The following is a 27,678-nucleotide window of genomic DNA, read 5'->3' on the forward strand; positions in this document are numbered from 1 at the left end:
CGATAGCGACATCTCTAGTAATTTCCTGTGATTTCTGAAGTTTTTCCTTTGACTAGGGTTTCCAAACGTTAGAAAGAAGGAAAAGGGATTGAAGTCTTCATTCCATTGTCTACGTGTGATAAGTATTTCTACGAAAATGAATCACGAACCACATATCAAAATTTCACGACAATCAAACGGTTAACGAGTTCGAGATCGTAATTTTACTAAGACAGTTTTGGATTTCTGCGAGAAAAAAAAAATTACGATGCAAAGGGTATTTCGCTCACCTCAGACATTTTCTCTTAATTCCCAATGGTGATTGGCTAATGATTTGCTGAAATCTTGGCCAAATGGTTTTGAAAAACTGGTGGGGTATTGCTTATACCTTATATATATTGATTATTGCTGATAAAAAAAATTACTGAGGTATATCCTACGAAAGAAGGCGATGTTCAAATGCTAAAGCAATAAATGGCATTCTATGCCAACTCATAGTGTGGTGTTGATGCTGCTACCATACAGAACATGGAAACTAAGGATTTCCCTTTAAAACATTGATGAAGGTTTCCACAAATGATGCTTAACAATGGATTTGCTATGGTTAAAATATACGATATAAGTATTGTGAAAGGCAAATAATAAAGTATCATCAACCACAAGTACTCAACTGCAAAATTACAGAAAGAATAAAATATTAAATTTTCTGAAATTCTGAACAGTGCAGATTAATTACGCAGTCTAATGAAACTCAACCTCCCCCCTTTACCCCGTTTTTTTTATTTAATCTTTCGTAGGTAACACTTGACACAAAAAAAATGCAGAGAAACATGATTTCCCGCAACCAAAACCACCACTAGCTCCACCTAACCCACACACTTCAAATGTATCTATAATTCCCAGATATTTCCACTACATTCTTCTCATCTGCACTCCAACAAAATCAATGTCCTCCTCTTGTCTGTAACTTCAACCGATGACAAAAAATATTGAACATTATTAAACGTCATCTATCTTCTTTTTAGAAAGGTCATCTACTACCTACATAGACAGACACCTAGATATAAAAATATCCTCCATGTACATATGAAAAAATCCAAAATTTAGGGCAGGCATCCTCTTACATAACTTTTTTTTGTTTACCAATTTTTACGCCATCAGAGATGAAAGCAATCTGATGCAACTGCAGTCTAACACCATTTTAGGAAATAAACTATGTCGTACTCAAGCTGCCTTCTGGCTTAGATTCTGTTCTGATGTAGGTGAACCCACGAGCTACAGGAGCAGTAACACTGCCAGTATTCACAGATGAACTACTGTCAGATCCCTGAGCATCCCGCTTCCACTGCATGCTCCTGGCACCCAGTTTAATTGGGGGTCGGGCTCTAAAAGCACCAGGAATACCTCTTGGAAAGGGATGTCTGGAAAACCTAGCAGAAGGGAATGGAGAACCCCTAACAATGCGTGGCCATGCCATAGCTGGAGCTGATTCTTGAGTTGTAGCACTTTTCTTAATAACCTACAATAGATGAGTAATTGCTTAAAAGCTACAAAAATTGAGCTCATTTTATGCATTATTATGGCATATATTTTTGTATAGTTCACCTATCCTGAAACAATATATTTAGCTAAAACTGCATGGGGTCTGTCAGATTGTAAAAGTTAATATTTGCATTGCACTGCTAACATTAGAAAGGTTTTAAGATTCTACTTTTAACCAGGAGTTGACCAGGATCGGCTCACTAGATATAATTCCAAGAATTCCATTTTGATGCCAAATGTAAGTCAGGCTTAAGTCAGAAATAAAACTTACACTGCTTAGGTTTTCTAATGCTAGGTATTACTACAGAAGGACAATCTTAATACCCAACAAGCCAACAAGAAAGTTCTTTATTTAATGAGGTTATATGTGCCACAAACATCAATAGAGACTAGAAATTTACATCTGAAAAATGAAAGGAAAAGGAGGAGAAAAATGCCTGAAGCAAATTAAATATATAATTGAGAGGGGGAAAACATATAAATAACTTGAGAGAACCAAAATGTGATAAATACCTTGAGAATTCTTGACATGAAAGAAGTGTTATCCAGAGATAATGCATTATCTGCTGCTTCTTTTCGCATGAACTCAACATAAGCTGCCCTGCTCAAGTAAATGTGAATCAATATAGCTTCACCAACAAAATATACCGAATATATAATGAATAAAACAAAATTCTGACACTTTTTACCCTTTTGGCTGCCCAGTTGCTGCATCAGTAACTATAATCACTTTTAAAACTTCCCCAAATCTATTAAAATGCCGAGACAGGCCATCTTTGGTGGCAGCAAAATGAACCTGTGACAACCAACATCAGAAATCAAACAAATCCTACCAATCCCTGAAGCCTGCCCTCCCACACCAAGAACAGAGGAGTAAGAGTTCTTACATTGCTAACAAAAATGGTTCTGGAATCAACATCTTCTGATGGACGGCCAGCAGCATTAGAACCTGAGAATACACAGGATGCATGCAATCAATTCTACACCTGATTACCCTAGGTCTTCAAATGATATTTAAAAAAAAAAAGAAAAAAATGTGTAATTTAATAACAGCCCTTCACCATAATTAAATAATTTAAATTTTAAACGCCCAGAAATACAATATTTGCATGTCTCAAAAACAAAATTTTCAGAAGATTTAAAACTCACCAGAAGCGGTTAAGTGAGCCTTGCTAAACTCTTTCTGAACATCAAGAGCAGGGTTTGCCTGTTAAATGACATGATATCAATGAAAGTGATGTACAGCTAAACAATCTAGCAGGTTATATTTATTAATTTTTAGAGAAAATACATTTTGAACACCCCCCCTCGTTTGACTTAATTGAAAGAATAAAATTTTCACTTTAAACCAAATTATCAAGGTCGCATGCCTGTTTGGATAACTTCTCCAGAAGCACTTTTATGAGAGAATAAGAAAAAATTAAATAAGTTCTTCATAGGCCAAAATTAGCTTTATGCATAGCTGACTTATGTAAGTTTTCTCATGTAACTTCTCTAAAAGATGATTTTTAACTTATGTATAACCTAATTTTAGCTTATAGAGAAGCTTGTTTCATTTTTTTTTTCTTCTTATTTTCTTTTCATAGAAGTGATTCTGGATTTATCCAAACAAGTCCTGAGTGTAAAAAAAATGCTTAGCGAGGTAGGTCAAGAAAGAGCTATTCTTCAAGGAGTTAAAATGTAATTTACCCTAAATCTTAACAGAGAATCAGTATCACCGAATGTAAGCAAGTATTGAAAACTCACATTCCCATTACTAACTTTTAGAGTGTTGGCATTCTCCTTCACTGGCCGTGTACTAGATCTGGGATCTCTTTCATTGTAAAAAGTTCTATTACCATCTAATTCTGTAACCTCTCGTGGTTCCTGATGTTGTGGTGGCTTCCATGCATTTACATTAACAGAAATATTCACTATCTTATGAGATGTGTTGGATGAAGTGGAAAGTTGCTCCTGTTCGCGATTTCGCTTTTGGCGCAAACTATCATCGACATTTTTTGCTACACTATACTGCACCATCAGTGAATCATTGCCCCTGTTTCCAGCAGAGGGGCAGATCTGAGAAGCTCCAGACACCCTACGATCCATGACATTAATATCATCAAACCCTTCATTGTCTGAATTAGAATCAGAAGGATAGCCAGTTTCATGTCCCATCATAGTCATATTTGCAGCATACTGCCCATTGTACTCAGTTTTTTGAGAACGGAATAAATGATGTTGCTCCTGATGTTGGAAACTATCTTCAAGTTGCGTGTTATCATCTAATGTATCCATACTGCGACCAAGTCTATCAAATACACTTCCAGAGGGCTTGGATTTTATCACATCTTCGGCAGCTTCTGCGACAGCCTTAATCACTGTAGCCATTGGATTTGCCACCCTGGAAGCAAGCTGCATCCTCGGTGGACGTTCAAGCAAAGATGAATCGCCAGCAGATGTAGAAACTACAGAACGAAGACGTTTTAGGGAAGGCTCCACTGACATGCCTGAATTGGCTGTCCTTGAAGTCGCTACTGCATCTCGCACTGCAAATTGAAGCAGCCTCCGTGGAGCAGCAATATTTACTTGTGATACAACATCCCGCTGTAGAAGTTAATCAGTTAGATGTTTGAAAGAAAATGATCAAAAAGTACTTTGTTATTTTATTGCAAAGAGAAATGCTAGGAACACACTCTCTTGAATACACTCTTTCTTATTTGATAAAATTTATTGAAAATGACACAATTTTGTAAGTCTCGCCTCATATTTATTGATTTTCTCTCCTGATTTTGTAGTTTTCAATAAATTTTAATTAATAGAAAGAGTGTGTCAAAGAGTCTTCCTAGCACTCTTCTCATTGAAAAACAAAAATAGAGAGGAGAATCGGCTAACAAGGAAAGCGCAACTAAGTTGTGATTTTATCTTGCACAAGGATGACATTGACTTATCTGTCACTAGGTGATGGAAATAAACACATACAATCCTTCCGAGTAAGTAAAATATAGGAGCTCAAATTAATGCAATTCCATTTAACATATTTCATCAACCTAAGCATCTTTCTAAAAGGCAAGCATACAGCAGGGACATTAAGTGAAAATAAAATAGACTAAATCAGTTACTACACCTCCCAACTGTATAAACTCATTTCCTTTTATTAGCTTATGATTACACTGATGAAATCCAATGGAATAAATTAAGTTGAATAATGTCTGAGTAGACAGTCAATTGAGCAAATATTTGTAGCAGTTCAAACCTTCATCCTCTGTTGTTCATCAGCTCGGCCCCTTTTCCTCTGAACTGGAGGCTTAGGAGATAGGGACCTTGGCCCATGATTAGCTTCAAGCTCCAAATGAGCATTGTCAACCACAGAGCTTCGAATGGAAGGTGGTTCAGCTTCTTCCTTCATCAATCCTTTCCAATCTTTGTTATGCCGACTTCTAGATAACTTACTAGATTTTCCTCTTTCTGACTGTGAATTTAAATGCTGAGAATCATCATCTCCAGCTTGAACCTCCGCTGTAAGCTTTTTTTTAGGAGCTTCATCCTGCAATGCTTCAGGTTGTACATACAAATTTAAATACATATCCAGATGATCCCAGAGCCTGTTAACAACATATGCATACATGTTAGCACATAATGATGGGTGTAAAAACTATATTGCAGCAATTAAATTAACTTAAAGCTATCTATCAAAGAGACCAAATTACCAGGATACAAATGAATAGCTGTTTTCTCCCAGAAAAACATTCAAATCATTCCTTGCTTGTTCTTTGCGCCTACCATTCCTCAACAACACAATAACATAATCCTGTCATTCCACAAACTAAAGTTAGTTTACTCAATAAAGTCAAATTCATCATAAGAAATTTTTAATATCTCATTGTAATTGCCTATACTCAATGGTTCATTACACCACAGCATATCAACTATTAAAAAGAATAATAGAAATACAATATCCTCGTATGTACAGTGACAAAAACAACAACAACAACAATAATGGCTTACAAATAAAAATGAAATTCTGAAGTTAAAAAACATCATTGCACAACATAAATGAATGCTATACATTGACGCAACAACAAGCAAGAATTGTGTAACTAGGCAGAGCTGGCCACGTGAATCAAAAAACAACATTGGAGCATTGAACTATAACAAAATTATTTTTCAATAAATTTATTTAGGAGAATTCTTCTCTAATAGTTTATCAGAGTATGATTTTCCTCTATATTCTTTGTTAATCAGATTATTTTCCATTGATATGCTTTTCTCACTAGAGAGTTTGTTGCTGTTAGGATCCAATTGCAAGGTATCATACTTGAGACTTGAGTCCCATACTAGATGTATGGGATTCTAGTGTGCGGTTCAAAGGGCCCGTGGGCTCTTCAACTACAATAGCTAGCTTTTGCAATGTGGTTCTCCCAAGGTTTTCATTAAATGGTATCAGAACCTTCTACCAAGTCTCTCAACTGGAAACAAGCAAGGTTCTTGTCAGTCTCTTCCTCACATGTCAGTGATGTCACAATCTTTTTATCACAATTAGGGGGCAGTCCAGCACAATACTCACATGAAACTCATGCCTAGTGAGGTGTAGGGAGGATAGCAGCCTTACCTCTGGAAGCAGAGATCAATTCCGGGATTTGAACCCATGACCTCTAGTTCACAAGGCAACCTTACCGTTGTGCCAACCTCACCTCATCTAACACAAATATAATTTCCCCAAAAGTTACCAATACTTTTCAAAATGGGATCATGAATGATGTGAGTGTTCAATGCCACACATGATATAGCACAACTACAAGAAGCTCATTTTGCATGCACATGCTCCTGCCAAACATATGTAAGCTGTGTTTGTAAACTCGTTGGAGCAGGTTCAACACCAACATGTTAAACAAACACACTTGTAGAGTGTGTCCATAATGCACAGTGTGCATCAAGGTTTCACCAGTGATTTTAAAAAACAGTCCACGACTGCAACTTGTTTGCCACAACGTCAAGATTTTTGGGCTCACCATTGGCAGCGTTTTCCAACAAAGATATTATCAATTTAAAACCAGGGTTTCACCAAATCATAATATCAAACAGCAGGGGCACGAAGTCACATATCAAAATAAATTAGCAAGGTTTCACCAGTGATTTTAAAAAACAGTCCACAACTGCAACTTGTTGGCCGCAACGTCAAGGTTTTTGGGCTCACCATTGGCAGCGTTTTCCCACAAAGATATTATCAATTTAAAACCAGGGTTTCACCAAATCATAATATCAAACAGCAGGGACACGAAGTCACATATCAAAATAAATTAGCAAAAGGTTTCACCAGTGATTTTAAAAAATAGTCCACAACTGCAACTTGTTGGACTGCAACTTGCTGGTCGCAACGTCACGGTTTTTGGGCTCACCATTGGCAGCGTTTTCCCACAAAGATATTATCAATTTAAAACAAGGGTTTCACCAAATCATAAATGATAATATCAAACAGCAGAGACACGAAGTCACATATCAAAATAAATTAGCAAGCACTACAACCTGCATCACATTTTCGAACACATTACATGTTATCTTCAACACTAATGCCACAAGAGGCCTCCACTTTATTTTTTCAATAAACACATTCAAGCCACAATTTGTCCATACTCCTAAACAGACTCCATAACGTGCAGCTAAAACCCTAACCATTCAAGCCACAATTTACACACATTTTCCAACACAACCCCTTCCCTCATCCAACACATACCACACACAACGTTCACAAACAACAACACTCCACAAAAATTTCAAAAAAAAAAAATCACCATTAGTTCATCACAGAAAAACCACCGGGAGCCAATATATTTATCAGCCATCACATTCAAAAGCACAATTTCGCAATCGATGCCACGCTTCGCCCTAAAAAAAACATTTCAACAACAATCTAGAAAATGCACAATTTTCGTTCGTACCACAAGCGTGTCGTCCGTATAATCCCCCATGAATTCCTTGAGCTTCTCCATCACACTCTCCTTCAGCCTCCCCGCTCCGTCGGCGGTGAAATTCGCCTTGATCAGCGTGTTGCCGTCCCGATCGTCGCTCCCCATCTCCAAAACAAGAAACACGCCAAACAAAAAACCCTAACAAACACTTTCTCTGTCTCACTCTCTATCTCCGTCCCTCTCTTTCTCCACCGAAATCACGAACCTATCGAAACCCTAACCCGCTCTCGAACGTGTCAATATCCGCGACGGGGGAAAGAATCGGAGAATGCGACGAAGGGGGGAGGAAGAGGAGAGCGTGTGGGGATTTTCTGGGAAGAGTGACGGAGAATGGTCGCGCAGTCATGGAAAAACCTTGCGATTAGCGGAAAACGGAACCTAATACACAGTGTGAGTCGGTTAGTGTGTATTCCGTAGTACGCACCAAGATAGCGCAAAGTGGGATTCTGATTGTTTATTGGTGCGGTGGTAGTGTGTACAAGGAAAAATATTGGGCACATGCAATTTTATGCTCATGTGGAGTTATGATGTGTATTTTTTGTAAGAAAAATAAAAGTTTAGTAAAGTTATTTATTTGATTTTTAGTTATAGTTGTACAACCTAGTCTAACTTTCAACAGATTTAATCAACGAAGATGGTCATGCATAAACTCTAAAACGGTATAACAGCATACCTCTGAACGATAGAGTTGATGAGAGCTCCCTTCCATGATTTTAATTTGGATTTAATTCTGTACACAATAGGCTGAAGATATTTAGCTTAAGGCTTTCTAGAGTGAAAGGTAAAGAGCCCTCTCCAAATCCCAAACAATCTCGAATTATGTCAATTTTGCCACGAGCCAGTGAGCCATGAAAAAACATACATTTATCATTACTCACAATTTGGCTTGAAGCCTCCCCATAAAACTTAAAGAAAAGCATGAGTTGGAGCTAAATATCCCTTGGGACCTGCCATAGGCAGCAAGTGATGATTCTCCACCAGACAAGAAATTCCCTTACTAAGAACATCCTCAGCTAAACAAAAAAGTAGAGAAAATAAGGGATCACCTTGTCTAACACCCCTCTTGCAAGGAATCTATCCCATTGAAGCCCCATTGACATCAAAAGAAAGCCTAGCTGACTGTAAAATGGCAAGAATCCAATTAGAGAAAACTTTACTGAATCCAAAAGTAGTAAGAACCTCCAACAAAAAGTTACGGTCTAAAGTGTCAAATGTTTTTTTAATATCAACCTTTATGGCTAAATTTCCTCCAAAAACCTTTTTATTCAACATATTTACAACCTCAGAAGTAATGCAAACACAATTAAGTGGTTTTAATTAATTGACAAGTGTAATTAAATTTAAATTAAGTGTTTGAAGTAAATTAATTATTTATATGATGATATTGTGCTTATGTCTACATCAGTATAGTGAGTTTTATTGAGTTTGGATCTCAACATATCAACCTTGATGTATGTTAAGGGGTGAATGTGTCCAGAGAAAGCCTAAGTGTGAAAAAGAGAATTTAAAGGGTCATATACCTTTCCCTAACCCTCACAATTCAGGTTTTCATTTGAAAATAGGCTCTATTTCTCTTTTTTTTATCTTCTTCTCCTAGAGAGACTCAAATCCTATAAGTTTGAGATTTGGTATCGGTCATCAAAAGAGACCATTTTCCTCTCCTTTTGATGTTGTTTGGCTGAGCCATGAAGTGGTAAGCATCTCTTCTTCCCTTTGATTCCATTTTCATTTTTCTCATAGAACATCCATGAGAGTTCATGAAAAAGCTTTATTTTTGTGTGTTTTGATTCCATTTGTGGGCATTTTTGGGTTTTAGGTGATGTTGCTATGAGGGGCTTGTTGTTGGAGTGGAGGAAAACTCCTCCTTGGACCCAAAGCTCATTCATTTCTCCTTCTTCCCAAAGTTCACTTTTTCTCTTCTATAGAGGTAGGGAAAGCTAGCCATTTTCCTTGTTTTATGATGATTTTGGGTTGTTTAATTTGAATCTTCTGTTTTTTTTTTTTTTTGTTGAGGTTTTATATTTAGAAGCTTAAGGGTTGACTATTTATGTGTTTATTGTGAGTTTGGATGCTTGAGTAGTCATTAATGGGGTTAAAAGCTCATATTTTCAAAGAAACTTCGTTGCAGGATTTTCAATTTTAGCTAAACTAAAGTTTGTAGTTATAGATAAATTTTGATAGAATTGGGTCTACAAGAATTTAGCTAAGCTATGATTTTTAGTTGAAGCTAAATTCCAATAGAATTTGATTTGCACAGATTTAGCTAAAGCTACAACTTTTGGTTAAGTTAAATTTTGTGGCTTAAGCTCAATTTTGGTAGGATGTTTTATTTGTCCTTATTGAGAGTTTCTAAACCAATTCTAGGTGCATATAAAATGGTTTTATTAATTTTTATTATCATGTTAAAGTTGACTACAAGTTGAGATCATGGATTTCATATTAATATGTGGTTTTGGTGAGGTGGTTATAAGAATTCAAGGTATGGAATGTCTTATTTTGCTTAGGGAACTAGGAATAGTTTCATGAATTTGGTGAGCATGAGTAAGTGAATTAATGATGAGATGGATGTTATGTAATGGTTTGAGATACGACCATCTCATAAATGTTTAAGAAAATGTAATAAATTTATCTTTGAGGGAATGTCTTTTGTTTGTTGAGATTATCATGTTGTTGATGGTGAAACTTGAATTCTTCAAACTGATCATGAGTGAGATGGTAGGTACAAAGGTGTTGTATCTTAAACCACAAGAAATCCTAGTTCAGTTGTTGTTGTTGTTGTGAGTAGAAACGTAAGTTAAGGTGCTAAGAAGGTCTTTAACCTAGTGCTGGAGGTTGTCAGTGGTAGCTAACGATGAAAAGACCTATAAAATGAATGGGTGAGCAAATTCCTGGATAAGTTAAGGCTTTGCATGCCTTGCTAAGATAAGTCATTACTCACGCTTATCCATTTTTGGTATAAAAATCACAATTTTCATAGGATTAATTTGAGTCTCCCTAAATGGTTAAAGTGTGACTATGTTAAAAGATGTATTTGGGTTAATCACTCATGTAGTAAAAACTTTATAGAGTAGAGTCTATCATTAGTGTTTATTATTGGTGTACATGGTGATGATGATTGATGGACTCATGATGGTGATGCTTGATAGTTGATTTGTGATGGTGATTCTTGAATTGTTTCATGATGATTGAGTATGAGATAACTTGCTTATGTGAGTTGAATGTTATTTGTTATATTATTTATTGTCAAATATCATGATTTAAAGATGATAAAGCTTATGTAATGTTTAATTGTTGAGGTTTTTAAATTGTTTTATGTATGCTTATTTTTTGTAAACTTGTCTTTGTTGCACATGTGGTTTGTGTTTGTGATAATACTGTATCTGACGTACGTAGAGACCAGATGACTAAAAAATGGCATATATCTTTTAGAGATTTCATGGACATGCATACTTGGACATGAAGGCGTGGTTTTTCCATTTTTGTTTCCTCTTTAGATTTAATAATAGTATTGATCGACTCAAAGTTTAGGTAGTTCATCTTTATAGAGTTGTTTAGGGTTATGCATATTCTAAGGAAATTTGAGTTGTTTTGATGTTGTATATGATCACATTATGGTGGAGTGTCGTATGACACATGGTATTTTCATTTGTGTATATATAATACATGATGCTCTATCATAATATCTTCCGTTTTAGCTTTTGGGTCTTTAAAATACAAAAAGATTACAAGTATTTTCATAATTAAAGTTAATAAAAAGTTTTAAATGAATTGAAATAAATTTTTTTACTTAAATTAGTTCTTAATTTCATGTAATAGGGATGAGTCGTTACATAAAACATCTTAAGTAATTTCTATGCATTTTATTATACGTGTAACAATACTTACATTAGTCTCAACAAATGATTTATTATTGTTACTTTGAAATAAGAATAATCTTCAATAATTTACACATTTAGAATGTTATACAGATTTAGATAGTCACTTAACTTGTTCATTACTCCAAATTGAATTGTCTCTTTATATAGACCATTGGTATTAGGTAATCTTAGAATTGCTTATTTGTTGAATTTGTTTGGATTTAGGATAAAATTAAATTGGAACTGGTCATATTTAATTTATTTAATTTGGTTTGGGTTTTGAATTTTTTTATGTCCAATCCAAATCCAACCAATTTGATTAACATGGACTAGTATTATTTTGGTAAATAGAGGAGAGAACAAAAAAGAATTAAGGACGCAAAAATAGTGTCCATGGCATCGGAATGCAAAAAATCCTGCAACGCAAATGGGGGTTGGTCCAATTCTAGAAGCGCAGTCCCAGAATTCGGTCTCAGTTTTGCCAGGAAGTATGCACAAAAGTTCCCCTCTCTCAGCGAATTGAATGACGAATCTCGATCTTCCAAGGTTTGGCTAAGCACTTCTTTATCCCTACGATAATGGCAACATATTTATGACAGTGGTCATGTTGGTCATGAACCAATTGGACCGCGTGTAACGAGTCCAAAATACACAGAACATCCTTGTAGTGACACCTCCAAGCAAGTTGCAGCCCCACAAGCAAGGCTAGTAACTCAGCTTTAAGATTATCAGCAACATCTATGTCTCCATTGAAACCTTTCACCTATCTCTACCTGTATTTTATCATAGTAGGCCCCCAAATCCCGCAAGTCCAAGCTGCCCCAAGCAACTACCATCCACATGTAAAGCAATTCGAGCCCTAGTGGCCTAAATGCATTTCACCATTATGTTGCTCTTGTCGTGGTGCTTCACCTCTTTCTTGTAAGCATGAACTATGGCACCTGTAAGGCAGTAATTTGGCCACCCAGTTGCAACATATTATTATCCCTTATCATTAAAAATGTACTTGTTATGAGCTTTCCAAATGACGTAGAAAATAACAAACGAGAGAGTTCCATGGGAGCTAAAAACATCATGCAACCAATTTAGCCAATCCATACCACTAGGCGGATCGAGGGTTAGTGCCATCACACCTTAAATTGTTCTATAAAACAGTTGCATTTCCACAATGAAAGAACACATGAATAATGTCCTCCGTTCTCAAATGCCATCTCAAGCAAACATCACTATGCATGATATGTCTTCGACGAACAAGGAAGCTTTAAGTAGGGAGGCTATTCGTAGTTATCTACCAAGCAAAAAATAGGATGTTTTCCAGTAAAGGTGCTTTCCAAATTCACAACCATGAATCCCCATCAACATCCATATTTCTTTTAATCCATTTGTATCCCGACCTCGTTGTATCTGACCTTGAGTGATTAAGGACCTGACTAATATCTGACCCTGGATATTTAGCAAGAATTATTTGCACCCATAATTTCTGAGGGTTATGGAACAAGTCCAACACGAGTTCCCCCATAAGCAAGGTGCTCTTATCATAGGCTACTTAAACCCTTAAGCCCCCATTTGTTTTCCTTCTCGTCATAGTCTTCCAATCCATCAAATGGAGCCTTCTACCATTGTCACCACTCCAAATAAACTGCTTGCTCCCTACATCCAGTTGATCATAAACTTTCTAGGGGAGCCATTGAGCTTACATCGTATATGTTGGGATCAAGGCCAACACTAGGTTCACCAAGGTCACCCTTCCTGGCCAATTTAACAGTCTTCCTTTCAAAGATGTCAACCAAGACTAAACCTTTTCCAAAATACCATTGAACAGAATCGTAGTAACCCTTCCATGCATGCGCCATCTGTAAGCCTAGATACTTCCCTAGGTTATTCGTAAATCTTATATGGGAGATATTTGTGATCTTCTCCTTCCTTCTTTGGGTGACCCCTTTAGAAGCAAACACCTTGGACTTGGCTATGTTAATTTTGAGTTTAGATTCGTCACAAAATTTCTGCAAGATACTAGACACCACCCACATCTGAGAAGGTTTCGCCTTGGCAAAAATGAAAACATCATTTACAGATAAAATGTGAGAAATTTTTGGTCCATCCCTAGCAATGGAGAACGGTTTCCATCTTCCTCATCAACAGCCTCTCCATGCACAACACGACCAAGTACAAAGGTTGGGGATCCCCTTGACGAAGTCCCTTTTAGGAGCAAAGCTATATATTCGTAGGAAATATCGGAGGTCTAGGAAACCCAAACTCAAGCAAAGTAGCACGGAGGAAGTTCCAATCCAGACTGTCATATCCCTTTTCCAAGTCAAGTTTAAAGACCACACCCCCTTTCTTCTTTTTGGATTTAGCCATAGTATGAATAATTTCTTGGAGAATAACAACATTGTCCATAGTCCATCTCTCAGGAATAAAACTACTCTAAAGAAGGCTTACCAAGCGCTGAAGAAGGGGTCTCATCCTGTTCACTAACACCTTGGTCACCAATTTGTAAATGACGTTGCATAGAATGATTGGTCGGAAGTCTTTAAACATTCTTGGATTATCAACTTTAGTGATACAAACCACCAAAGTATCAGTAGCTTTTGGATCTATAGTACTTGTTTCAAACGTCTGTTTGAAAAAATTCCAAACATCATCTCCTACCTCCTCCCAATACATTTTGTAGAAGATGGGTTGGAATCCATCGGGCCCTAGAGCTTTAAAACACATTGATCTCCAATGGACCATCTCTACCAACTACCATAAATATATACTCATTTTCTCTCAAACAATATTAATGCCATCGACACAATACCATACCATATATACTCTATTTCAATAACTGAGTGCGTGCTAAGAATTAGGAATACATTGTGTTTGTGTCTTGCCAATTAAGTTATAATTTTAAGATGACATAATTAAACAATAGCAAATTTCTATGAATACACACAATACAAAATAAGCAATTTAGACCCAATGAAAGCATCACTATATTTACAATATTGTCAATCGTTTTCTTTCTCTGCATTTACAAAATTTTAAAAAAAAACAAAAACAAAAACAAAGCATCTCCTTTGAAGAGGGAAAAAAACTCTTCCGCTAAACTTGATCGACTAGAGTTAGATCATACATAAAGTGAATGGAGAAGTCATTAGGAATCCAATAAGTACTCAACAATTTCATAGCCAACAAAACTTTAAAAAAAGGTAAAATTTATGTTGAAAAATCCTCACTTCCCTCCCAGAATCAAAAGTTCCCAATGAATGAATGGTGCCTCATTGCATACACATACAACAGGATATGTGAACAATAATTTAATTAAATTGCTTTTTAGCATGATGGTTTGTGTTGGACGAAGAGGTAGGGTTTGCACTCCCTAATAATACTTCCAGAAATTAATTTCCTAAAGATTTAAGTAATTTTCGAAATGCTTACTCATTTTCCACTTCAGCCAGAAAAGGTTATCATGAGAAAAAATATATATATAAAAAGGGGCATGCACTTAGTAATAAGGGAAAGTGGATATAGAAATTTAAAAAAAATTACAAATCCAATCGAATCCATCCTATAAATTTTGATTGGATTAGATCATATATATTTGATTAAATTTGATCCAATTGGACATGTGAACACCGTATTGATAATTAATGTGTTATTATTATATTTTAAAAAATATATATTTTACTTTTTAAGTGATCTAGAATTTTATGAAATATTCTCTTATTTTGCACTTGAGTGTTAATAATGACAATTATGGAAGGAATTATAAAATGGTGGCCTATGAATTTTAACACTTTCTCCTATGTATTTTTACCAATTAAACAAGAGAAAGATTTTAGTTTAACATATTCTCATTCATGTTTTGTGGGAAGTAGGAATTCAGAGTTTTTGATTCAACAATCACGGGCCTCCTAAGTAAACCAAACACGCACACAATCATACTTATTTCACTCATTCCTATTTTTTTTCATTTCTTAATCACTCAATCCAAACATAGGGTAAGAAAAAATTCAAGTGACACAAACAACAAATTTTAATATTTTTTTTAAAGAAAAATTAAATGTATTTTTAGTTCTTATAAATAGAACAATATATTATTAGTGTTTTAAAAATAAATTGTGATCTTTTAGATTATCATTTATGAAAATGCGTCATATATAGTTCTTATTTTTCTCGTATACCTACACACACAAAATCTCCTTCTAGTTCCTTATTTATGTAAATAAAGATCACATATAATATTTTTTTTTATAAATGAGAGACAAGAAGATTATTTACTTTTTAAGGATAAAAAGTAATTAATGTCCTATTTATGAAAACTTAAAAACATGTTTAATCATTTAAAGTTAACATCAAACATGAACATTAAATTTGGAATGAAAGAACCTGATAATAATATGATATATATACATTTATTACGAAGTTTTCTGACAAGAAAATAAGGAAGAAAAACAAATATGATAGGACCCACTCAAATATTCTTTCCTTTCACTTTGGATAAAAAGATATTAAGAAAAAATTTAAATGGTATAAAGACAAAAATATCTATATTTTTTATAATACTTGTGTCATTTCATATACATATTTCTTTTCTTTTCTTTTCATTCAATTTTTTTTTATAAAACGTAACAACTTAAAAGATCATATACTTTTTACTCTTTTCTTTTCTTTTCCTATCTTTGGTAGAGGGAAAAGAAAATGAGGGAAAAAATAAAAAATTGAAAATTAAATTTAAATTGGAAGATAATTGATTTTTTTAAAAAAATTATTTATAGAAGTCAACCATTCTTGTTATTTTTCTTTCATTTTTTATCTAACCAAACAAAAAAATTATTATGCGTGTTTTTCAACTTTCTTTTCTTTCAAATGGATTCTTTCATTTTTTTCCTGTATTTTTATTACATAAACCAAACAAAATAAAAAGTTAGACATAATTGTCGGTCATTAAATTCTATCTTTTCCAATAGATAATGTAATTTCCGCATATGTCCTGATCCATTCTCTTTGGTTATTTAATTTTTACTAAAAAATATAATAAAATACGAAAATAAAATTTGAAGTTAATTATACATTTAATCTCTTAATTGTAATTTCAATTTCAATTATTAAAATTTCCTAATTGAATATTTAATAATTGAGGATCAAATTAAATTTTAAATTATAATTAAAAAAACTAAATGTAATTAAGCCAAAATTCAATTAAGAATGTGAGAATGTCCTACTACTTTCTTAATATAAATGTTAAAATATTTTTATTCTCATAAATAAATATAAAAACATTTAAAATTTATCCTTACAAAATTTTTAATATGTTTTCTGTCTTTATAAAATTAAAATGTATTATTTTTTATCCTAAATAAAATTTGGATATTCAAATTTACGTGTAAAAAAATATTATATTTATATGCATAAAAAATTATATTTTTACATTATTTATATACATAACCAATATAAAAATATTATATTTAAATCGATTATACACATAAATTATATATAAAAATTATCATTATAGGTTTATAAGAACAAAGTCACTTGATGGATGCTAAGGACAATTGCCCCCACTAACTTTTAAAATTTTCTTAATAAAATGCATGTGTATAACTACAAATTCCTCCCATAATTTAAAATATAATCTAAAAAATAATTTATAATATAAGTATTGTTTCCACAAATTTATGTATATAAATATTATTCTTACAACATAATATTTTTAAATCTATCACTATTAAGATTTATATTTATCCAATCTAAGCCTAAAAAATAGTATATTTAATTTTATTAAAAACAAAAAATATATTAAAAATAAATTTAAAATATTTTCAAAATATATATTTAATCCCATAGAAATCCAACACCAAGAGCATGGTGACATCATGTCTTCTACTTCAGCTTTTTAATTTTAATTATTACTATTTTTGTTGGGATGGTTGAAGAGTGTGGTGGGACCCAATAGTAAATGTACCTTACTGCCATAACTGTGTCCGATGAGAACACGCGTCAGCGACGGAGTGGACGAAACTTGACATCTCAAAATCAGAGAGAGAGAGAGAGAGAGAGTTGGTCAGATAGGGCGGCGGACCCTCCTTACAAAATGCCCCCATTTTCACAGTCCACTTTTCCCATTTTGCCCTTTCCTCATTCATGAATGCTCACTATAAGCATATCAAAGGTGCCAAAATTTTGAGACATTTAGTATAATGCATTCATCTTATTTTATTTGCATCGTTTTTCAACGAATTTGGCTCTTTTCTTGTTCCTTCTCATGTTTTTTCCGTGCTGATCGTAACTATATTAATATTTAATTTTAAAAATTATTAAAATTATATAATTGTAAAAAGAATAATACAAGCAGAGACAACAAAGAAATCACATCCTTTTTCAACTACTTTTTAATAGTCTTTCCTTTTTTAGACAAAAAATGATTATTTTATTTCATTAGAAATAAGATGAAAGATATAATTTAGAAACACAATTTTCCAACGAATTACCTATTGAATACTGTATTTTATATATATATATATATAGTCACAATTTATAATCTCTGAAATGCTGGCGACATTTCTTTTGATATTTTTTTATGAATAATTAAAATTTATTGTAAATAATAAATTTTGGTGTATTTTACATTTAAACTAAAAGAGATAATCTTTAAATAAAAATATGAGCCACCAAAATTGATGAAAAATTTCAGTAAATCGTAAAAAATTTTAGAAAAAGTGTTTTTAATATTTCTCCTATAATATACATGTAGTAGTAAAAAAAATTTTTTAGAATAATTATTTTAAAATTATATAAAACTTTTGTGAGTGTAAATTAATTAGCATGCAATTTTTCTTTCTTAATTGTTAAATTACATAATTATCCAACCCTAACAATATTACTTTCACTAAAAGATACACGTGATTTATATAACTTTTTATTTTTAAAAATATTTTTTTAATTGATTAATTCCACAAAGAAATTAGGTTCTTACTTAATACATTTTTTTTATAATTATACATTGAGGAGTATATAAATTTCAAAATCTAATATATACTAGATGTACAAAACAAAACCAATAACGATTACTACAAGGTGATGGGAACTTGTGATAATGTTTCTTAATTAACTAATTTTAAGTTTGAATTTTGAATGATCATTAAGTATGTAATAAATTATTTATTGAAAAAAAATATTCACATGCGTTTATAATTTTGATGAAAATCATTACTTTTGGCGAGTATAATTTTTTTTTATCAATATTGTAATAAAAAAAAGTAAAGAAATGAATGAGATATGGTTTTGTTAGGTTACGATTTTTAGCATTGGGAAGGGAGTGGGGCATGCATTTCAGCAACATCCTAGTGTTTAAACATGGTTAAAAAGAAAGTTGCGTTAAAGTGAAAAATATAACTTTTACATGAAATTTGACGCAAAAAGTTTTATAAACGAGTTATTTTATTTTAAACCTAATTTTGTTTAAAATTAATTTTATCAAATTGAGATTTTTTTGTATAGAATAGTAATAATATTTAAGCTCAAAATTTCATAGAAAATTTAAATATCTAATTATTGGACCGATTTCAGTGGATTATAAGTTTAAGATAATTTAAAATCATGACTTAAATATTCTATTTAACTATTTCAACCTGCATTTTGACCTAAAATTAAAATACTCACTGAATGGTTGTTCAAATATACTGTTTTTCTGGCCGCAAATGGGTTCCCATCGTTGACAAACAAATTATTTATCTTTTTTTGAGAGAAAGCAAATTATTTATCTACTCATATGTTATTTAGCATTTATCAATTAAAAGAAGAGTCATTCGAACAAATATTTTAGAAACCTTAGTTAAAGAATTAATGAATAAAAAATTATAAATAAAATTATTGCAGAAATAATTGATAATATTTGTTATGTTTAGTAAAATTAACTAAAAGCTGATAAACTGATAAGTAAATTAATAAATGTTAAATAACATAAAAATATATATTTAATATTTTTAATATTAAATTTTTATTTATAATGACTTATCATCTTAAAAAGTAGGATAATATTTTTTATGTTCTGTGTTATAAAGAAATGGTAGAATTAAAAATTTTATTTTTTTAGAAAAGTAAAATTGAATAAAATAAATTTTATTATAATTATTTTGTTTAAAATCATTTTCTAACATATAAATACTTTAGATACAAGAGTTTTTTTCGGACAACAAACAAAAAAGTAGGATGAATTGAATAGATAGGATTATAAAATAAAATAAAATGATAAAATAAATTTCAAATAGAATAAGTAAAAATAAAATTGGAAGGAAAACAAAGTTAATAATGGATAGGTTAGCTTATTTTTCATAAGTTTTAAGTAACTTATCAAAATAAATAAGCTAAATAATTTATATAAAATAAGTTTATATATCAAATAAATTATTTTTTCATCAAAGAACTTATAAACTAGTCAAAAAGAACTTATCAAACATATTAGAAAATACTTAAATTTATTGTCTCCCTTCGTATTTAATGAGTCCTTATTATGATTTTATTTGTTATAATCAATTTTAACAAGTGATGGAGATTTTGTTTTGAATAAAACTAGTTGGTACAAAAACCTTTTATCTGATCATATAATTGGACTAAATTTCCTAGAAACGACTAAATTGTAGTTGGCAATGTTTGCCAAGAACTAACTAGTTTCCTATGCAACTCCTAAAACCACTCAAGTACTTCTAACAGGAAATGTGAGTTTTGCGTGTAAGAGACACATAATATAAACCTCTTAACTATTTTTATTTTTTTTATGAATTCCTTAACTATTCTTCTAACGATGCACGTTAGAATGACACCATTTGCCCAGTAAATATGTCACTTCCACTATGTTTATACTTTATATATATCATCTCTCACTTCCTCTCTCTATATATATCCTCTTTTTCTTTAGTTGTTACTTTGTTGGGTATTAACTTCGCCACTTCGGCATAAATTTTTTCACAACTACCAATAATGTTCCCAAAGTATTATGTATTAGCAGTTAGAGCAGAATAATTAATATTGCTCAAGTAAACATTATTTTAATCAATAGTTTTGCAGATTAAATTAGTAAAATACAATTTAAAGCTTTTTTATGTCGGCCCTTTGGTCCCATTTTTAAAATTTAAAATTAGAATAGCTTTATTTTAAAAATACTAATAATTTTCACACTCTATTTAGGCTTTTTGTAGTTCTCGACATAACACTGCGTTTAGGCTGGAGACAACTTTTGCTTGATAACTAAATAAAGTTATTGATATATAAAACAACATAGAGAAAAGTATCAAATTGATGAATTATTAAAGTTGAACACTGTTGTCGTACAATATTATTAAAAAAATGCTACATATACATCAGGTACCATCTCAATGGTAATATGTGGCTCAAAAAAGCAAACATTTTCATCATAATTTCGCCCAAAATTTTAATTAAATATATTTCATTAGTTTCTCTTTATCATATATATTTCATTAATTTGAAAACGACTTATAAATAATAAATGGATAGGATTTAATAAACATCTATTTGCATGTGCGTATATTTTTGTTACCAAAAAAATGTGCGCTCATTTTTAATAATGGTTAAACTAGTTTTTTTTAGACAGCGGTTAAATTAAAATTTTATTCTCTATGTATTTGGTAACTATATTTTTTTTTATTTAGTCTCAATACAAGAAATCATTTTTACATGAGTTCTTGCCATTTACAATTGTCATAACTCTGAGAATCACTTATCTTATATGATTAATCAATTTTGACGAGACTATAATAACGGTATTTGGACAAATATTTCAATCTAGATTTTTAATACTCGTATGTGATGCTAATTTTAAACTTTACTCCTTTATTTTTTTTGAATGTAAATAGTTGTAAAATATAAAAGAAAGAATAAATTAATATTAATTTTACTCATTTTATTCTTTTAAATTTTATTATTTTATTTTTTTATTACTATTTTTAATGAGAATTATATAATTTTTTGTTGAGAAAATATTAAACTATTTTTATCTCATTAAAATAAAATTATGGATCTACCACTGTTGAGAAGCATCGTCACGAAATCTTGCATGCATTAATGGTGATTAATATTATATCATCCCCGTTATCACGATAGTAAATGACGGAAAGTTATTTCAGATTAACTATGTGAAATGTATTTTTTATATGAGAATTCAATTGAAAATAAACATGAGGATTATGAAGAGAATAATGATCTATACAGATAGCTATATATAAAAAATGAAAAAAGATCTGCACATACATATAACAGCAATCACAAAAAATGATTGATTAATCGAAACAGAGAACGCAAGATGAACTGGATCCCGATTTTTCGTGCAAAAGGGCACATTGTTGGTTAATGGAAAGCAAAACTAAACCACTGAGAGTGCATTGGACTTTGTTACTAACGAGCTGTGATATAAAGCAATAAATATTTAACTTGTGCCTGCGTGATTGCCAACCCTGTTCTTTCGGAACAGTAACACAGGATCACTTCCATGTGAAGTCATCAGCTCATGATCATTCATCACCTACATTTTCTTGTTTCTCAGCTTCATTCTTCCCTTCACCAAATCCATACATTCCCCACATGCTTCTTTATTTCCTTCCTTTTTCCTTTTGTATCGGATTCAAATTGTGTGTTTCAATCGTTAATATTATAAAATAATTATTATTAGTAAATTTTATTTGACGTAATCAAATTAAATAAGTTATTTAATCTATTAGATTATCAAATAAGATGATATAAATTTAAATATGTATGTTAGTGTTGATCTATTAGGAAATATTAAAAAATTTATTAGGATAACATACTATAAAAAGGTAATAATCTTTTATATATATTGAATAGTTACAACAATTTATTTTTTGTTCATCTAAAGACTTATAAAGATTCCATTAAGAAATAATAAGATTATATAGTTGAGGGAGAATCATAAAAACATAGATTATATTATTAGTTGGTTGTTCGTTATGGATTTCTGTAAAGATCTTATAACAATTGTAAAAAAAAATGCTTAGATCATGAATAAATTATATATGGATTCGGTATTTTATCTCATTCTTCATAATTAAACATATTATATATCTTGTAACTTTTGATAATTATTTTAGGTTGTATACCAAAATAAGAATGAAAGATTGTGATTGGATTTGACTTGAAATTCCTGTAATAATACATTGGACTGAAAATCAAGCATGCAAATGAGCTTGAAACCTTATCTTTAGGTATTTAATTAATATAGTTCATATAAGAAACTTGAAATTTATAATTAAATTAGAACAACCTTATACCTTTCATTGTTTCCCCAGGCTTCTTAATTTTTTTCTTATATTTTCTTTTCTTTGAATAGACTATGCATTCAATCATGCTCAAGTTAAATAGATTTATAATAAATAATGAAGCTTTTTTTTTACTATTTAAATTATAGTAATTATATACTCAAAATTTAAATTTAAGATTCATTAAATTAAAATAACATCACATTAATAAATTCACATTCACATGTTTGATGTTTTGTTGCTTTATAAAAGTTTGATTTGTTTCTTAAGGATAAGAAAATTCAGTAACACGTTCACTTTACCATAAAATTGACTTAGTCGTACATATATCTAATTATTAATTAAAGATTGTCTTAAATGTGTACAAAATGCGACCACACATTTATAATTATAAATTTGTAATCTCAAATCTTTGTACACCCTTTATTCGAAGAACATATCCAGCAGGCGATTTTATAGCAAGCCTAGTCTACATTTTTTAAAGAGAAGCCTAGTATACATTTTTGGATCTATGTATTTGTTCTAATTAAATTCGACGATCACAATGTTTTTTTTAACTGAGTAATTTTACAGACTTTGCATTAAACTACTTATATAGGAAAAATATTAGATATCACGTTAAAATTTAGTGATAAATTATATCGTTACGAAATATATTCAACAACAATTGTTTTTCTTTCTTTTAAAATTGTGTTTTAGATTTTGGGATTACTAACCTAGTAAAGAAAATTTAAAAATGCTAAATGATGATGCGCGTAACTTTTAAGGGGACATTTAGAAGCTTACTTTTTCTTTTCAAATGATTCAAATAGTTTTACTTTTCTCCTGTGGTAATATATTTTTAGCAGCTTACTTTTCGTTTTAAATGATTCAAATAGTTCTACTTTTCTCTTGTCGATTCGATGTTTTTTTTTTCCCTAAGCAATACATTAAATTTCGGTAAGAAAAAAGTAATATATTAAATTTGTTTACAAACTCATGGACATTAGTCAATTTAATCCTTAAAATTATTATAAAAAAACTATTAGTTTAATATTTAAAAATATTAAACACTGTTACTCAATCAAACATTAAATTAATTTATATTTATAATTTCAACCTTTGATTTAATATATATAATTCTTTTTGTTGTAAAAGAATATTTTTTTTCTGTAAAACATAGGTAAAAAAATTGTGTGACGGTATAAAATGAAGAAATATTTTTAATATTATTTAACAAGATGCCAAGAATATATTGAAACTCTTAGAATTGAATTGCTTAAAAGAATTATTATACAACTTGAACCAAAAATGATTTGAGTTAGTTAAAAGTTATCCAATTGGTTCTTAAATGTAAAAAAACAAAATCTCAGAACAAGGATTTTTTATTATTACAAAAAATCATTTAAGAGATTGATTTATATATATATATATATATATATATATATATATATTTTCATCAAAAGACAAAAATTGAATCCTAATTACATATTTAAGAGTTAAGATTATTTACAACCTAAGTCACAACATGATCACATTAATAACAATTATTTCATTTTAACTAAGACAACAACCTTAATTAGAATTTACAGGACACCGTGGCAATAAAAAAAGGGTAATTCCAACCCATCCAACCTAACAAATAAATAAATAAATGAATCTGAATAATAAATACTATTAGCCACAACAACAATCATAATAATAACAATAATAATAAAAACAAAAAGACTGAGACATGATTTGAATCATGCAAGAACACGAACACGAACACCTCATAAACATGTGAGTTGGGATGATTAAATGAATTCAGGTTCATTCACAACACTCTTATCCGCAAACTGACTTACAATTAAAATAAAAAATTAGATGTAATTGATAATTTTTTTATATTTATGTTGAAAATTTATTTAATTATGTTAAAATTTTTGTAATTAAATATTTATTAGAAATTTAGTAAGACTGTTTAAAAATATATGTAATTGATTATTTTTTAAGAAAAATATATTTATTTTAAAATTATAATTTGAATAAAAAAGGCCCACAGATGAATCTGTTAGGCCATGAGATCCAGGAAACGAGAGCAATGTATTAAATCTGTATACAAGTGTAGGAGAAATTGATTTGATGTGAAAACAAACTTATCCAAACGGATTTTACGTGAGATGGAGCGACCCGCTTACCCATGGTACCTGTGAGACAAGAAAGGGGGCAGTAGAGGCAAAACTGCAAGCAAAACGGACCCCCACTTGAACAATTTGGTAATTTCCGCTGCCACACCACCACCAAAGAAGGAAATAAAATTTGATACGCGTCTCTATGAGGCCCATATTTCATTCCTATTACCGACCTTACAGCACATCAATACATCTTCAAATCCACCTCTCATCTCTCTCGCCCTCTCTCTCACATCATCACCATTTCACCTATTTTTCTCTCTCTCTCTCTCTCTCTCTCGCATCACAATTTCATCAAAACCTTTTAAGTCTTCATAGTTTTCCTTCTTTCTTTCTTTGTGAAAAAACAAAAAGTCCAAACCATGGCTCAGAAAACCGAGAAAGAAGAAACCGACTTCAAGGTTCCCGAAACGATTACGCTTTGCGTTAACAACTGCGGCGTCACCGGAAACCCTGCTACGAATAACATGTGTCAGAAGTGCTTCACCGCCTTCACCACCTCTACCGCCACCACGTCCGGCGCCGGAGGTGCCGGAATAGCTTCTCCGGCTACCAGATCCGGCATCTCCGCGCGTCCACTGAAGAGATCTTTTCCCGAGGAGCCCTCGCCGCCGGCGGATCCTCCGTCTTCAGACCAGACGACCCCGTCGGAGGCGAAGCGCGTGGTGAACCGCTGCTCCGGCTGCAGGAGGAAGGTCGGACTCACCGGATTTCGGTGCCGATGCGGCGAGCTCTTCTGCGCCGAGCACCGGTACTCCGACCGCCACGACTGCAGCTACGACTACAAAGCCGCCGGAAGAGAAGCCATCGCGAGGGAGAATCCGGTGATTAGAGCCGCGAAGATCGTCAAAGTCTGAAAAAAAACAAAAAAGAAGGAAAAAACCCGAACGGAACGGAATCTCAAAACGACGTCGTTGACGGTTGACCTTTCGCGCGATCGGGTTCAGGTCACGGGTTTCGCTTTTTTTCTTTTCAGATTTATATATAGAGAGAAGAAAAAAAAAGTAGCAGATAACAGGTTTGAGAGAGAGAGAGAGAGAGTGTGAGGTTTTAGATTGAGAGAGAGAGCGAGAGAGAGAGATTGTTGCTGAAAAGAAGATGAAGAAGAATTTATCTGAATTTCTCTTGTGTTCATCGATCAAACTCTGATCGTTTAATTTTTTTTTAAATTTTCTCTTCTAATTTTATGTTTAATTTCTTCCTGATTTGATCTTGAAATGATAAATTATTGTTGTTTACCATAATTGTTATCATATTCTCACATCGTGGATCTGATTAATTTTGTGATAAGATCTTGATTTTTGCTTTAGTTGATTTTGTTTCCAAAATTGATTTGGAAGGAAATTATTGCTGTATAAAATTAATTTCAAAGTAATCCAATTATTTTTAGAATTTTTAAAATAAAATGATGATAAAATTTAGTATAAAGTTAGCTAAATTGTTTTGATTTAAAATTAATTTTAAACTTATGATCAATTCTTTAGAATTAAACACGTGATTTGATGAACAAAGTTTTGAATAAAACCCAATATTCTGAAACTGGAAGGCGTTGAATTTCTCGCTTTGGTGGGCGATGATGATACTTCTGAGAAATGGGACACGGCGTGGTGGAGTGGAGTAATTCGGTGATGGTTGTGTGGGTATTTTGGTCATTTCCTTGCACTTTGAAAATGGAATTTTCGGTAAAAGCGATGATTGAGAGTTGGGTGGGGTCCACATGAATTGACATGTAACGATATATTGAGTTGCGATATGGTGTGAGTTAGCGTGCAAAATATCGTGGGTTTTTTCTTTTATGACATTGACTGGTCCTTTTGTGACCCAATAGAGTATCGCCAGGTGTTTGCTGCATAAAGGTATGTGACGTATGACATGAAGCATTTTTCTTTTTATTTTACTAAAAATAAAAAAAAGAATCTTGAATGAAAATATATATATATATTTTTTTTCTGTGGGGAGGATACTATATAATGCGGATAAGGAAGCTAGCGAATTGTTATTGGGTTCTGATCTTCTTTTCTTTTCTTTTCAGGAATTGTATAAAAAACTGAAAAATATTTTTATTAAAATACTTAAAATTGTGATATTTAATTTTTTTATTCTTTCTGATGATTTATATAATAAACATATATTTTTTAATTTTATAATTAATGTCATAACTTGACTGATCAGGAAGAATTTTTTTTCGACAACTAGTCTACTTGGAGTATTGTTGAAGCAATTTGTCATATTCTGAACTGGGATCGGCAGGTTCAAGTGTTGAAACTTGCAAGTCTTAAAGGAAGCAAATAGATGAGCAAATGTTTCAGCCAATATGGCATGTGAATTGGGTCTAATCTAGTGGTCTATGAGCTACCTCTTGCTCAACTTGGTTGCTAGTTTCTGAACTCTTGAGAGTTCCTATATACACCCCCATTTAATTTTTTTTTATGATCCTCTTCCTTTGGGTTTAACCACTTTGCTTTCCAAGAAAAATATGATTTTTATAAAATTATATAGAGTTTAATAATTATTTATTATTCATGTAAAATAATTTTATATTATTATTTAATTATAAATTATTCTTTGTATGACATTTAAAGTAGTAAATATGAAAGTTAACAAATTTATTATATATAATAATTTATGATTAAAAACTGTATAAAATTATTTTTTCCTCAATAATACATATAAAAGAGTATTTATTAAATAGTTATCATATACTATTTTTTAAATTGTATGAAAATAGTTTCTAAATAATTACCTTTGATGTATAGTATATAAAAAATAGAACTAATTAAATCGGTGTCTTAGTTTTTATTTGATTTCAAAATTACTATATGTGTTCGATGAGAGAAAAAATTGTGTAGTAAAAAAAATTAACGGAAGCTCTTTAAAAAAAATCCCTTAAAAAGTTACGTGTTTCAGTTGTCTCATGTTTGTTAGA

At 31.5% G+C, this 27,678-nt stretch overlaps 3 protein-coding genes across 4 annotated transcripts; 1 reads left to right on the forward strand and 2 right to left on the reverse strand.

The window, feature by feature from the left end:
• Positions 1 to 657: 657 nt before the first annotated feature.
• Positions 658 to 7,962, reverse strand: LOC100817963 (nucleolin 2). Of its 2 annotated transcripts, none has more exons than XM_006585286.4 (9): positions 7,440 to 7,962; positions 5,211 to 5,311; positions 4,757 to 5,105; positions 3,283 to 4,107; positions 2,671 to 2,728; positions 2,409 to 2,470; positions 2,211 to 2,317; positions 2,035 to 2,122; positions 658 to 1,498 (listed from the first exon to the last, which is right to left on the reverse strand). In XM_006585286.4, the coding sequence occupies exons 1-9, from the start codon at positions 7,572 to 7,574 to the stop codon at positions 1,193 to 1,195; spliced, it is 2,031 nt and encodes a 676-aa protein (XP_006585349.1). In that variant the 5' UTR covers positions 7,575 to 7,962; the 3' UTR covers positions 658 to 1,192. The 2 variants fall into 2 exon arrangements, with proteins under 2 accessions (XP_006585349.1, XP_006585348.1); XM_006585285.4 differs by having other exon boundaries at positions 3,268 to 4,107.
• A 5,028-nt stretch (positions 7,963 to 12,990) lies between these two features.
• On the reverse strand, positions 12,991 to 13,993 carry LOC102664103 (uncharacterized). The gene is made up of 2 exons (XM_006586325.1): positions 13,769 to 13,993; positions 12,991 to 13,371 (listed from the first exon to the last, which is right to left on the reverse strand). Exons 1-2 carry the CDS (start codon positions 13,991 to 13,993, stop codon positions 12,991 to 12,993), a joined length of 606 nt encoding a protein of 201 aa, XP_006586388.1.
• A 10,910-nt stretch (positions 13,994 to 24,903) lies between these two features.
• On the forward strand, positions 24,904 to 25,993 carry AN1 (zinc finger A20 and AN1 domain-containing stress-associated protein 5-like). The gene has a single exon (NM_001253329.2). The coding sequence runs from the start codon at positions 25,115 to 25,117 to the stop codon at positions 25,607 to 25,609; it is 495 nt and encodes a 164-aa protein (NP_001240258.1). The 5' UTR covers positions 24,904 to 25,114; the 3' UTR covers positions 25,610 to 25,993.
• The last annotated feature ends 1,685 nt before the right edge of the window (positions 25,994 to 27,678 follow it).

The sequence above is a fragment of the Glycine max genome, chromosome 8, assembly GCF_000004515.6.
Source record: "Glycine max cultivar Williams 82 chromosome 8, Glycine_max_v4.0, whole genome shotgun sequence".
NCBI classification, from domain to species: Eukaryota; Viridiplantae; Streptophyta; class Magnoliopsida; order Fabales; family Fabaceae; genus Glycine; species Glycine max.